General features: G+C 48.0%; 1 protein-coding gene across 3 annotated transcripts in view; it reads right to left on the bottom strand.

Moving 5' to 3' along the window:
• The window catches only part of RASSF8 (Ras association domain family member 8), a 109,407-nt gene that overhangs the window by 14,948 nt on the left and 80,977 nt on the right, over positions 1–13,482 (bottom strand). For all 3 annotated transcript variants that reach the window (XM_063929099.1, XM_063929097.1, XM_063929098.1), the window contains exons 3-4: positions 1,876–2,771; positions 1,071–1,209 (exon numbers count right to left, since the gene is read on the bottom strand). In XM_063929099.1, coding sequence (XP_063785169.1) covers positions 1,071–1,209; positions 1,876–2,771 — 1,035 coding nt within the window. The remainder of the gene's footprint in view (positions 1–1,070; positions 1,210–1,875; positions 2,772–13,482) is intronic.

The following is a 13,482-nucleotide window of genomic DNA, read 5'->3' as shown; positions in this document are numbered from 1 at the left end:
CCTACTGTATACATAAAGAACGGTCATAGTACCACATGTACACAGTACCCAGGATAATGATAATCAGCAACGTTTGACAGGTACATTCATAAACTCTTTCATTAAGGTGGGTACACACTAATAGATATATCTGCAGATCAATTGATCTGCAGATATATCTATGAACGGATCGGGCAGTGTGTTGAGCATACACACTGCCCGATCCGTCGGGGACTGACGTCATGAACTGGGCGGGCGTGTATGCACGCCCGCCCAGTTCATCTGTCAATCACCGCCGGCCGCAGCAGCATGTGTACGGGCGGTCGGCCGACCGCCCCGTACACACACAGCGACGCGCCAATATATCGGTAGATATATTGGCCGTCGGCTGTGCTGCGGGGCCGACGCGATACGTCTGTGAACGACGGAGTTCACAGACGTATCGGCCGTACACACTGGCCGATGGTCCCGCGATATATCGGCCGTTCAGGAGAACGGCCGATATATCGACCAGTGTGTACGGGCCTTTAGAAAAGGACTTTGGGGGTTATTCAGTATGGATCACATATGCGATTCTCAGCGCAGTTTCCTCATCACCGGGAAAGTATGCATGCAGAGGACCAATCCAGTGCATGTGCAGAACGCAGTATTGTAACTGCCTACACCTGACTGACAAGGGGGGGGCATGGGGTTAGCCGGCACCCATGACCCTTTCATTGTCATTTGTTTACTAACCCACATCGCATTCCCCATACTTATAATGGGAAATACAATATGGCCGAATTTACTAAACAAAAAAAAAGCATTGGCCGGTAGCTGCACCTAAATGTGACCTGGTGTTAAGGCTGTAGCCTTCTAAACCGTATAATTCCTAAATGGACACATTTATAAATCAGACTGTTACAAGCATTCAGCACAGGTTAAATAGGGGAGTCTTTTATATGGAAGAAGAGAAAAATAATCTGATGGGAACATCGCGCAATTGAATCTTACACAGACGATTACACCAGAAGCGTTGCGGAACAATAGATCCGGTTTATAGCAGAGAAAACCGGGGAGCGACTGAGGAGACCCACAAAGCCCAAACTTACCCTTCTCCGGCTGCGGGAATTCGGCCTCGCTCGGCTCTGCGGGAAGTACGGTAACTTTAGTGCCGGTCTGCTGGATGAACTGTTGGAGGTTCACCTGCCGTAACTCTTTGGTCAGCTGTTCCAGGTCCTGCTCTCGTTCCTAAAGTGGAGAGAAAGTGGGCAGAGAGCACAGGTCAGGGTTGGGGCATTACTGCTGCGTAATACGTAGGAGAAACGGGCGGTTCATGAGATTAAATGCAAACAATCATTATCCTCAGGTCCTTGTAATCAAGGTCAGACAATGGCCACTTTTACACAGCAAGATGCGGTCACCGCCAACTGGATCTGCATGTCGTTAGCTGAATAAGGCAGAACAATATCGTTTGGGCTGCATCGACGCTGCAATCTCCGGCCAGTTAGTTATAAACCTACCTAACAGTACAGTAAAATTGCAGCGTGCTGGGACACCGTTACTTATGGACATCATAGTGAGGACTGGGACAAGTACCCCTGACCCTTCTGGGCTGATGCAACATCCGACACTCCCTCCCCCTCCCTCCCGAAGTGACTGAACTTCTAGCTTTAGACCGACTTTGCACATGGGCTACAAAGTAGTGAAAAGTAGGACATCTGTCGCTTATAATTTCCAAAAACCACCTTCAAAGCCGCTGTCTGCCTGTGTTCAGTGCTGTGTTTATTTAACTGGCTACAGCTGGTATTACCAGGATATAAATCTGCTGGAGTGACACTAATCCCTGGATCTCAAGGTCTTGGTTACTTAGAAAATATGGAGTTTTCCTCCCTTCAGGATTTAAGCAGAACTTACCAGTAACCGCTTTGCAGCCTGCCCCAGAGACCTCTCTACGGCCTTGTAGCCGTTCTCCAGCCGGACACTTTCCTGTCCCTGGAACTCCAGCTCAGCTTTGACCTTCTCAATCTTCCCCCTCACCACCTCTTCATTAATTTGGGACTCCTGCACCTCCCTCTGCAACTTTTCCGCCTCGATGCCGCTTCCTATAGTGTGGATTTGGCTGTGGCAACCCTTCAGTTGGTTCTCGCACTGGACCATCCGTTGGGTCATCTCCTGCAGCTGTTCCTTCAGCTGCTTCTCGTTTTCCACCTCGATCTGCATCTCGTTCTCCCAGAACTCCTCTTCCTCTATCTCCACCTCGTTCCTCTTGACCTTCTGCTCTAACCTCCCAATTTCCTCATCCAAGAGGGACTTGCGCTTCTGTTCCCAGTATCGCTCCTCCGCTTCGCTGGAGTCCAGCTGCTTCTCCAGGGACAGGAGCTTCTCAGTCTGCAAGTGGATCAGCTTCTTCAGCTCCTCAGCTGATGGTTTACAGTTCCTAAGCACCTTCTGCTTGAGCTCGGACTCTTTGCCTTTACCAAAAATGTCCATTAGTCCCTTGGCCCCACCTGTAAAAGTCAACGATTTCCTCTTTGGCTCGCGCCTCTTTATCGATTTATCATTCTGGGGCCGCAGTTTGGCCAGAGGGGGCAGGCTTTGCCTGTATAAGTTCCTCTCCGGAATATGGGCATGGGAGATGCTGTCCGAAGTGGGCCGCTCGCTGAGGGACGGCCCGGTGCGTCTCAAAATAAGCTGCACGTCACTAGCGTACTGTCCCCATTTGTTCAATGAAATCACTGGGTTTTCATGAGGTGCTAAGTGTCTCTCCGTCTCCCTCCATTTCTCTATCAGCGTATATCTTCCGGTGCGACCTTGGAGAATAAGACAGAGAACAGTATTATAACTAATAATGGAAGAGATTTAAGATGCAAGTTTTCAAAAACAATTGTACCCATTTGCCAGGATGAATGTCTGACGAAGAGACCCAAGTTTTCAAAGCTGTAAGTTTATTAAGCGGAGATTTATAAAAAAAACTGCTGCGCAGCTCTATGGACTGACTGTAACCCATAGCAACTAAAGAGACATTGGTGGTCATTCAGAGTTGTTCGCTAGCTGAATTTGTTTGCTGCGCAGCGATCAGGCAAAAAAATTGTCAGTTCTGCGCATGCGTATGTGGCGCAATGGGCACGCGCGACGTACAGGCACAACGAACAATGTAGTTTTGCACAGAGTCTAGCGATGCATTTCAGCCGCAGAGTGATTGACATGAAGTGGGCGTGTCTGGGTGGTAACTGACCGTTTTCAGGGAGTGTGCGGAAAAACGCAGGCATGCCAGATAAAAACGCAGGCGTGGCTGGGGAAACGCAGGCGTGGCTGGTCGAACGCTGGGCGGGGTTGTGGCGTCAAATCAGGAACTGAATGGTCTGAAGTGATCGCAAGCGCTGAGTAAGTTTTGAGCTATTTTAAAACTACACAAAAATCTTTTGTAGCCGCTCTGCGATCCTTTCGTTCGCACTTCTGCAAAGCTAAAATACACTCCCAGTGGGCAGCGGCATAGCGTTTGTACGGCTGCTAAAAACTGCCAGCGAGCGAACAACTCGGAATGACCCCCATTGACTTTCATTCTCTAAGCTGTATTTTCAAAATAATAATTCCAATCTGATTGGTTGAGAAGGGTTACCCTGCACAGGTAAGCTACCTCTGCAACTGTTTTGAGAAAGGTTTCTCCAGAGTGTTCCTATAAGGAATGCTGCCTGCAGGTGGCGCTGTCTGTTCATCTTTACAGACTACCAACGCATTTTATAATTCCTTCTTATATCACCTTGTGTGTGTGTGTAAAGGTGAATGACTATGGGGCTAATTCAGACCTGATCACTAGGCTGCGTGGCTGCGTTTTCGTACTGCCTGCGATCAGGTCTGAACTGCGCATGCACTGCACTGGGCAGGCGCAGCGACAGGGATCGGCAGGCAGCGAAGGGATGGTGCGAAAAATGCGATCGCACGGGCGATCGCAAGGAGATTGACAGGAAGAAGGCGTTTGTGGGTGGTAACTGACCGTTTTCAGAGAGTGGTAGGAAAAACGCAGGAGTGTCCAAGCGTTTGCAGGGAGGGTGTCTGACGTCAGTTCCGGTCCCGGACAGGCTGATGTGATCGCAGCGGCTGAGTAAGTCCTGGGCTGCGCAGAGACTGCACAAGATCTGTTTGTACAGCTCTGCTTCACATGCGTTCGCACACTTGCACAGCGAAAATACACTCCCCTATGGGCGGCGACTATGCAAACGCAGGACTGCAAAAAAATCCTAGCGAGCGATCTGGTCTGAATTAGGCACTATGAAACCAAGGCTAATTGTCTGACCTATCCTAAAATAGAACAAAAAACACAAGACAAATCATCAGGAATAATGCTTAGCCTTAGAGAACTTTATACTTCACATTTCATGCTATTATAAAACTTTCCAAAAAAAAATACTGTAAGAGAACAAATGACTTATACTTAGTGTTTCCCACAGAGATGACCTTAACATACAGTATTACTTTCCATCAGCCATCCTGCAAGGTTTACTAGATAACTAAGTGCTCTGTGGATTCAATTGTATCCAATGTACAGTTAGTCTGCATCGTGTTCAAGGGCAACACAAACTGTTACACACAGGAAGAAGGCAGAACATTGAAAGTCTTCAGTACAGTAAAAGGTTGCAAGAGGCCATGGACATACCAAATTAAAGTTGCCTGAAGCTGGGAGATCATTTCAAAGTGGCAAAAACTACTGTACACATGAGCAACAACAATTTGACTTAAAAGCTTGCAATTGGAGCGTTCTAAAATATAAAAGCATTTCTGAATGCTGCGAAGACCGGCATACATTAAGACATGGGCCATAGAAAAAATAAGAATTTACTTACCGATAATCCTATTTCTCATAGTCCGTAGTGGATGCTGGGAACTCCGTAAGGACCATGGGGAATAGCGGCTCCGCAGGAGACTGGGCACAAAAAGTTAAAGCTTTAGACTAGCTGGTGTGCACTGGCTCCTCCCCCTATGACCCTCCTCCAAGCCTCAGTTAAGATACTGTGCCCGGACGAGCGTACATAATAAGGAAGGATCTTGAATCCCGGGTAAGACTCATACCAGCCACACCAATCACACCGTACAACTCGTGATCTGAACCCAGTTAACAGTATGATAACCGTAGGAGCCTCTGAAAAGATGGCTTCCAACAATAAACAACCCGATTTGTTTGTAACAATAACTATATACAAGTATTGCAGACAATCCGCACTTGGGATGGGCGCCCAGCATCCACTACGGACTATGAGAAATAGAATTATCGGTAAGTAAATTCTTATTTTCTCTGACGTCCTAGTGGATGCTGGGAACTCCGTAAGGACCATGGGGATTATACCAAAGCTCCCAAACGGGCGGGAGAGTGCGGATGACTCTGCAGCACCGAATGAGAGAACTCCAGGTCCTCCTCAGCCAGGGTATCAAATTTGTAGAATTTAGCAAACGTGTTTGCCCCTGACCAAGTAGCTGCTCGGCAAAGTTGTAAAGCCGAGACCCCTCGGGCAGCCGCCCAAGATGAGCCCACCTTCCTTGTGGAATGGGCTTTTACAGATTTTGGCTGTGGCAGGCCTGCCACAGAATGTGCAAGTTGAATTGTACTACAAATCCAACGAGCAATCGTCTGCTTAGAAGCAGGAGCACCCAGCTTGTTGGGTGCATACAGTATAAACAGCGAGTCAGATTTTCTGACTCCAGCCGTCCTGGAAACATATATTTTCAGGGCCCTGACTACGTCCAGCAACTTGGAGTCCTCCAAGTCCCTAGTAGCCACAGGTACCACAATAGGTTGATTCATGTGAAACGCTGAAACCACCTTAGGGAGAAATTGAGGACGAGTCCTCAATTCCGCCCTATCCGAATGAAATATCAGGTAAGGGCTTTTATAGGATAAAGCCGCCAATTCTGATACGCGCCTGGCTGAAGCCAGGGCCAACAGCATTACCACTTTCCATGTGAGATATTTCAAATCCACTGTGGCAAGTGGTTCAAACCAATGTGATTTTAGGAACCCTAAAACTACATTGAGATCCCAAGGTGCCACTGGAGGCACAAAAGGAGGCTGTATATGCAGTACCCCTTTGACAAACGTCTGAACTTCAGGCACTGAAGCCAGTTCTTTCTGGAAGAAGATCGACAGGGCCGAAATTTGAACCTTAATGGATCCTAATTTTAGGCCCATAGACAATCCTGCTTGCAGGAAATGTAGGAAACGACCCAGTTGAAATTCCTCCGTAGGGGCCTTCTTGGCCTCACACCACGCAACATATTTTTGCCAAATGCGATGATAATGTTTTGCAGTTACATCCTTCCTGGCCTTGATCAGGGTAGGGATGACTTCATCTGGAATGCCTTTTTCCTTCAGGATCCGGCGTTCAACCGCCATGCCGTCAAACGCAGCCGCGGTAAGTCTTGGAACAGACAAGGTCCCTGCTGGAGCAGGTCCTTCCTTAGAGGTAGAGGCCACGGGTCCTCCGTGAGCATCTCTTGCAGCTCCGGGTACCAAGTTCTTCTTGGCCAATCCGGAGCCACGAGTATCGTTCTTACTCCTCTCCTTCTTATGATTCTCAGTACTTTTGGTATGAGAGGAAGAGGAGGGAACACATATACCGACTGGAACACCCACGGAGTTACCAGAGCGTCCACCGCTATTGCCTGAGGGTCCCTTGACCTGGCGCAATATCTGTCCAGTTTCTTGTTGAGACGGGACGCCATCATGTCCACCTTTGGTTTTTCCCAACGGTTTACAATCACTTGGAAGACTTCTGGATGAAGTCCCCACTCCTCCGAGTGGATCAATACCGGTTGACCCTGAAGCAGAGGCCTTGCTTGACTTAGGGCATTGTAAATGGCCCTTAGCTCTAGGATATTTATGTGAAGAGACGTTTCCATGCTTGACCACAAGCCCTGGAAATTTTTTCCCTGTGTGACTGCTCCCCAGCCTCTCAGGCTGGCATCCGTGGTTACCAGCATCCAATCCTGAATGCCGAATCTGCGGCCCTCTAGAAGATGAGCCTTCTGTAACCACCACAGGAGAGATACCCTTGTCCTTGGAGATAGGGTTATCCGCTGATGCATCTGAAGATGCGATCCGGACCATTTGTCCAGCAGATCCCACTGAAAAGTTCTTGCATGGAATCTTCCGAATGGAATCGCTTCGTAAGAAGCCACCATTTTTCCCAGGACTCTGATGCACTGACACTTGTCCTGGTTTTAGGAGGTTCCTGACTAGCTCGGATAACTCCCTGGCCTTCTCCTCCGGGAGAAACACCTTTTTCTGGACTGTGTCCAGAATCATCCCTAGGAACAGTAGACGTGTTGTTGGAATCAGCTGTGATTTTGGGATATTTAGAATCCACCCGTGCTGACGTAGCACTACCTGAGATAGTGCTACTCCGACCTCTAACTGTTCCCTGGACCTTGCCCTTATCAGGAGATCGTCCAAGTAAGGGATAATTAATACGCCTTTTCTTCGAAGAAGAATCATCATTTCGGCCATTACCTTGGTAAAGACCCGTGGTGCCGTGGACAATCCAAACGGCAGCGTCTGAAACTGATAATGACAGTTTTGTATCACAAACCTGAGGTACCCTTGGTGAGAAGGGTAGATTGGGACATGGAGATAAGCATCCTTGATGTCTAGAGATACCATATAGTCCCCTTCTTCCAGGTTCGCTATCACTGCTCTGAGTGACTCCATCTTGAATTTGAACCTTTTTATGTAAGTGTTCAAAGATTTTAGATTTAAAATTGGTCTCACCGAGCCGTCCGGCTTCGGTACCACAAACAGCGTGGAATAATACCCCTTTCTCTGTTGTAGGAGGGGTACCTTGATTATCACCTGCTGGGAATACAGCTTGTGAATAGCTTCCAATACTGCCTCCCTGTCGGAGGGAGACGTTGGTAGAGCAGACTTCAGGAACCGGCGAGGGGGAGACGTCTCGAATTCCAATTTGTACCCCTGTGATACTACCTGCAGGATCCAGGGGTCCACTTGCGAGTGAGCCCACTGCGCGCTGAAGTTCTTGAGACGGCCCCCCACCGTGCCCGAGTCTGCTTGCAGAGCCCCAGCGTCATGCTGAGGACTTGGCAGAAGCGGGGGAGGGCTTCTGCTCCTGGGAAGAGGCTGCATGGTGCAGTCTTTTTCCCCTTCCTCTGCCCCGGGGCAGGAACGAGCGGCCTTTTTCCCTCTTGCCCTTATAGGGACGAAAGGACTGGGTTTGAAAAGACGGTGTCTTTTTCTGCTGAGAGGTGACCTGGGGTAAAAAGGTGGATTTTCCAGCCGTTGCTGTGGCCACCAGGTCCGATAGACCGACCCCAAATAACTCCTCCCCTTTATACGGCAATACTTCCATATGTCGTTTGGAATCCGCATCACCTGACCACTGTCGCGTCCATAACGTTCTTCTGGCAGAAATGGACATCGCACTTACTCTAGATGCCAGGGTGCAAATATCCCTCTGTGCATCTCGCATATATAGTAATGCATCCTTTAAATGCTCTATAGTTAATAATATACTGTCCCTATCCAGGGTATCAATATTTTCAGTCAGGGAATCCGACCAAGCCACTCCAGCGCTGCACATCCAGGCTGAGGCGATCGCTGGTCGCAGTATAACACCGGTATGTGTGTATATACCTTTTAAGATATTTTCCAGCCTTCTATCAGCTGGTTCCTTGAGAGCGGCCGTATCAGGAGACGGTAACGCCACTTGTTTTGATAAGCGTGTGAGCGCCTTATCTACCCTAGGGGGTGTTTCCCAACGTGCCCTAACCTCTGGCGGGAAAGGGTATAGTGCCAATAATTTATTAGAAATCAGCAGTTTTTTTATCGGGGGAAACCCACGCTTTATCACACACCTCATTTAATTCATCTGACTCAGGAAAAACCACTGGTAGTTTTTTCACACCCCACATAATACCCTTTTTTGTGGTACTTGTAGTGTCAGAAATGTTCAATGCCTCCTTCATTGCCGTGATCATGTAACGTGTGGCCCTACTGGACATTACGTTTGTCTCGTCACCGTCGACACTGGATTCAGTATCCGTGTCAGGGTCTGTGTCGACCATCTGAGGTAACGGGCGTTTTAGCGCCCCTGACGGTGTCTGAGACGCCTGAACAGGCACTAATTGATTTGTCGGCTGTCTCATGTCGTCAACAGTTTTTTGCAAAGTGCTGACATTGTCACGTAATTCTTTAATTACTACCATCCAGTCAGGTGTCGACTCCCTAGGGGGTGACATCACTAACACAGGCAATTGCTCTGCTTCCACATCATTTTCCTCCTCATACATGTCGACACAATCGTACCGACACCCAGCACACACACAGGGAATGCTCTGATAGAGGACAGGACCCCACTAGCCCTTTGGGGAGACAGAGGGAGAGTTTGCCAGCACACACCAGAGCGCTATATATATACAGGGATAACCTTATATAAGTGTTACTCCCTGTTATAGCTGCTGTATTTATATATTAGCTGCCAATAGTGCCCCCCTCTCTGTTTTACCCTGTTTCTGTAGTGCAGGACTGCAGGGGAGAGTCAGGGAGCCGTCCTTCCAGCGGAGCTGTGAAAGAAAATGGCGCTTGTGTGCTGAGGAGAAAGGCTCCGCCCCCTTCACGGCGGCCTTTTCTACCGCTTTTTTCAGGAAACTGGCAGGGGATAAATGCATCCATATAGCCCAGGAGCTATATGTGATGCATTTTTTTTAGCCATATAAGGTTTTTATATCGTTTTTATTGCGTCTCAGGGCGCTCCCCCCCAGCGCCCTGCACCCTCAGTGACCGGAGTGTGAAGTGTGCTGAGAGCAATGGCGCACAGCTGCGGTGCTGTGCGCTACCTTATTGAAGACAGGACGTCTTCTGCCGCCGATTTTCCGGACCTCTTCACTCTTCTGGCTCTGTAAGGGGGCCGGCGGCGCGGCTCCGGGACCCATCCATGGCTGGGCCTGTGATCGTCCCTCTGGAGCTAATGTCCAGTAGCCTAAGAAGCCCAATCCACTCTGCACGCAGGTGAGTTCGCTTCTTCTCCCCTTAGTCCCTCGATGCAGTGAGCCTGTTGCCAGCAGGTCTCACTGAAAATAAAAAAAACCTATTTAAACTTTTACTCTAAGCAGCTCAGGAGAGCCACCTAGATTGCACCCTTCTCGTTCGGGCACAAAATCTTAACTGAGGCTTGGAGGAGGGTCATAGGGGGAGGAGCCAGTGCACACCAGCTAGTCCTAAAGCTTTTACTTTGTGCCCAGTCTCCTGCAGAGCCGCTATTCCCCATGGTCCTTTCGGAGTTCCCAGCATCCACTAGGACGTCAGAGAAACACTATGGTGAGCGTAATTGGAAGGAAGCTCAGAAACACAGATTGATAGACTGATAATGAGTAGGAGAGTGAAAGGTTATTGTTTTTCCGTTCGCTGCACGTCAGCACTGATCAGGGGGTGAAAAAGGTGGCTCATCGCATGCTGCCATATTTCAGAGAAAGTCCGTCCCAACCACGGCATCAATTTATATTACAACAAAAAGGGAAAACAATTTATTTTTTGGTCTGATTACATAACTAAAACATGGACAATTATATAAAAGAGTTTCCTTTATATAATTGCGCTACACAAAGAACGGCAGTAATGGCAGATAGATTTTAATTATGAAAATATACAATAGAAAATCCATTCCAGAGAAAACAGGCTAAAAACCCCCCACCAAATCTAAGGCTCCAGAAAATTGGCATCTGTAACACAAATACTCTTCACAGCCAAGTCACGGAGGCTACATATCACAGCACATGTTTAATAACACAGAAGCCTTATGTCAGATCCCACACGCAGAGCATATTGTATGTGGGAGGTGCTGGCAGCGTCTGCGCAGAGCTTCTCAGGAGTGTAAATAATACAGAGAGAAAGGAAACACCAAACCTCGGTCACTATACGACCGACCGGGAAGCTAAAGTCTGATGGAGATGAAGTTAAAAGGGACTCTCCAGCCCCAGGGATTCCTATTCTGAAATACAACAAAATACAGGTATTTGCAGTGGATACTATTATATCTACACAGCAAAACCGGTTATATCCAAGGGGAATGGAAAACGGCACATGCCAAGGAGACAGAATGCAGAGTTTGTGTTCATCAATTGCAACAATGTATCATCTGTAAATCACATATAATCTGTCATTGTCTGTTGTCTCGCACAGTCCTTACTGAAGCTAACAAGGCTACTACACACAAGCAAATTAAAGGGAATGCATACAACGAGCCCGATTCTGAATCACACGTAATGTCGTCACTATTCCAACTGCCACCATCACATAGGAAATCCCTCCTAACCAACGTCGTCACTATTCCGACCGTCACAATCAAATAGGAAATCCCTCCTAACCAACGTCGTCACTATTCCGACCGCCACCATCAAATAGGAAATCCCTCCTAACCAACGTCGTCACTATTCCGACCGCCACCATCAAATAGGAAATCCCTCCTAACCAACGTCGTCACTATTCCGACCGTCACTATCAAATAGGAAGTCCCTCCTAACCAATGTCGTCACTATTCCGACCACCACCATCAAATAGGAAATCCCTCCTAACCAACGTCGTCACTATTTCGACCGGACCATCAAATAGGAAATCCCTCCTAACCAACGTCGTCACTATTCCAACTGCCACCATCAAATAGGAAATCCCTCCTAACCAACGTCGTCACTATTCCGACCGTCACCATCAAATAGGAAATCCCTCCTAAACAACGTTGTCACTATTCCGACCGTCACCAAATAGGAAATCCCTCCTAACCAACGTCGTCACTATTCCGACCGCCACCATCAAATAGGAAATCCCTCCTAACCAACATCGTCACTACTCCGACCGCCACCATCAAATAGGAAATCCCTCCTAACCAACATAGTCCCTATTTCGACCGGACCATCAAATAGGAAATCCCTCCTAACCAACATAGTCACTATTTCGACGGACCATCAAATAGGAAATCCCTCCTAACCAACGTCGTCACTATTCCAACTGCCACCATCAAATAGGAAATCCCTCCTAACCAACGTCGTCACTGTTCCGACCGTCACCATCAAATAGGAAATCCCTCCTAAACAACGTTGTCACTATTCCGACCGTCACCATCAAATAGGAAATCCCTCCTAAACAACGTTGTCACTGTTCTGACCGAACCATCAAATAGGAAATCCCTCCCAACTAACGTCGTCACTATTCCGACCGTCACCAAATAGGAAATCCCTCCTAACCAACGTCGTCACTATTCCGACCGCCACCATCAAATAGGAAATCCCTCCTAACCAACATAGTCACTATTTCGACCGGACCATCAAATAGGAAATCCCTCCTAACCAACGTCGTCACTATTCCAACTGCCACCATCAAATAGGAAATCCCTCCTAACCAACGTCGTCACTGTTCCGACTGTCACCATCAAATATGAAATCCCTCCTAAACAACGTTGTCACTATTCCGACCGTCACCAAATAGGAAATCCCTCCTAACCAACGTCGTCACTATTCCGACCGCCACCATCAAATAGGAAATCCCTCCTAACCAACATCGTCACTACTCTGACCGCTACCATCAAATAGGAAATCCCTCCTAACCAACATAGTCCCTATTTCGACCGGACCATCAAATAGGAAATCCCTCCTAACCAACATAGTCACTATTTCGACCGGACCATCAAATAGGAAATCCCTCCTAACCAACGTCGTCACTATTCCGACCGTCACCATCAAATAGGAAATCCCTCCTAACCAACATCGTCACTATTCCGACCGCCACCATCAAATAGAAAATCCCTCCTAACCAACATAGTCACTATTTCGACCGGACCATCAAATAGGAAATCCCTCCTAACCAACGTCGTCACTATTCCAACTGCCACCATCAAATAGGAAATCCCTCCTAACCAACGTCGTCACTATTCCGACCGTCACCATCAAATAAGAAATCCCTCCTAAACAACGTTGTCACTATTCCGACCGTCACCAAATAGGAAATCCCTCCTAACCAACGTCGTCACTATTCCGACCGCCACCATCAAATAGGAAATCCCTCCTAACCAACATCGTCACTACTCCGACCGCCACCAAATAGGAAATCCCTCCTAACCAACATAGTCCCTATTTCGACCGGACCATCAAATAGGAAATCCCTCCTAACCAACATAGTCACTATTTCGACCGGACCATCAAATAGGAAATCCCTCCTAACCAACGTCGTCACTATTCCAACTGCCACCATCAAATAGGAAATCCCTCCTAACCAACATAGTCACTATTTCGACCGGACCATCAAATAGGAAATCCCTCCTAACCAACGTCGTCACTATTCCGACCGTCACCAAATAGGAAATCCCTCCTAACCAACGTCGTCACTATTCCGACCGCCACCATCAAATAGGAAATCCCTCCTAACCAACATAGTCACTATTTCGACCGGACCATCAAATAGGAAATCCCTCCTAACCAACGTCGTCACTATTCCAACTGCCACCATCAAATAGGAAATCCCTCCTAACC

This window comes from Pseudophryne corroboree, chromosome 6, assembly GCF_028390025.1.
Source record: "Pseudophryne corroboree isolate aPseCor3 chromosome 6, aPseCor3.hap2, whole genome shotgun sequence".
Classification (NCBI taxonomy): Eukaryota; Metazoa; Chordata; class Amphibia; order Anura; family Myobatrachidae; genus Pseudophryne; species Pseudophryne corroboree.
This window is presented reverse-complemented; position numbering and strand designations above follow the sequence as displayed.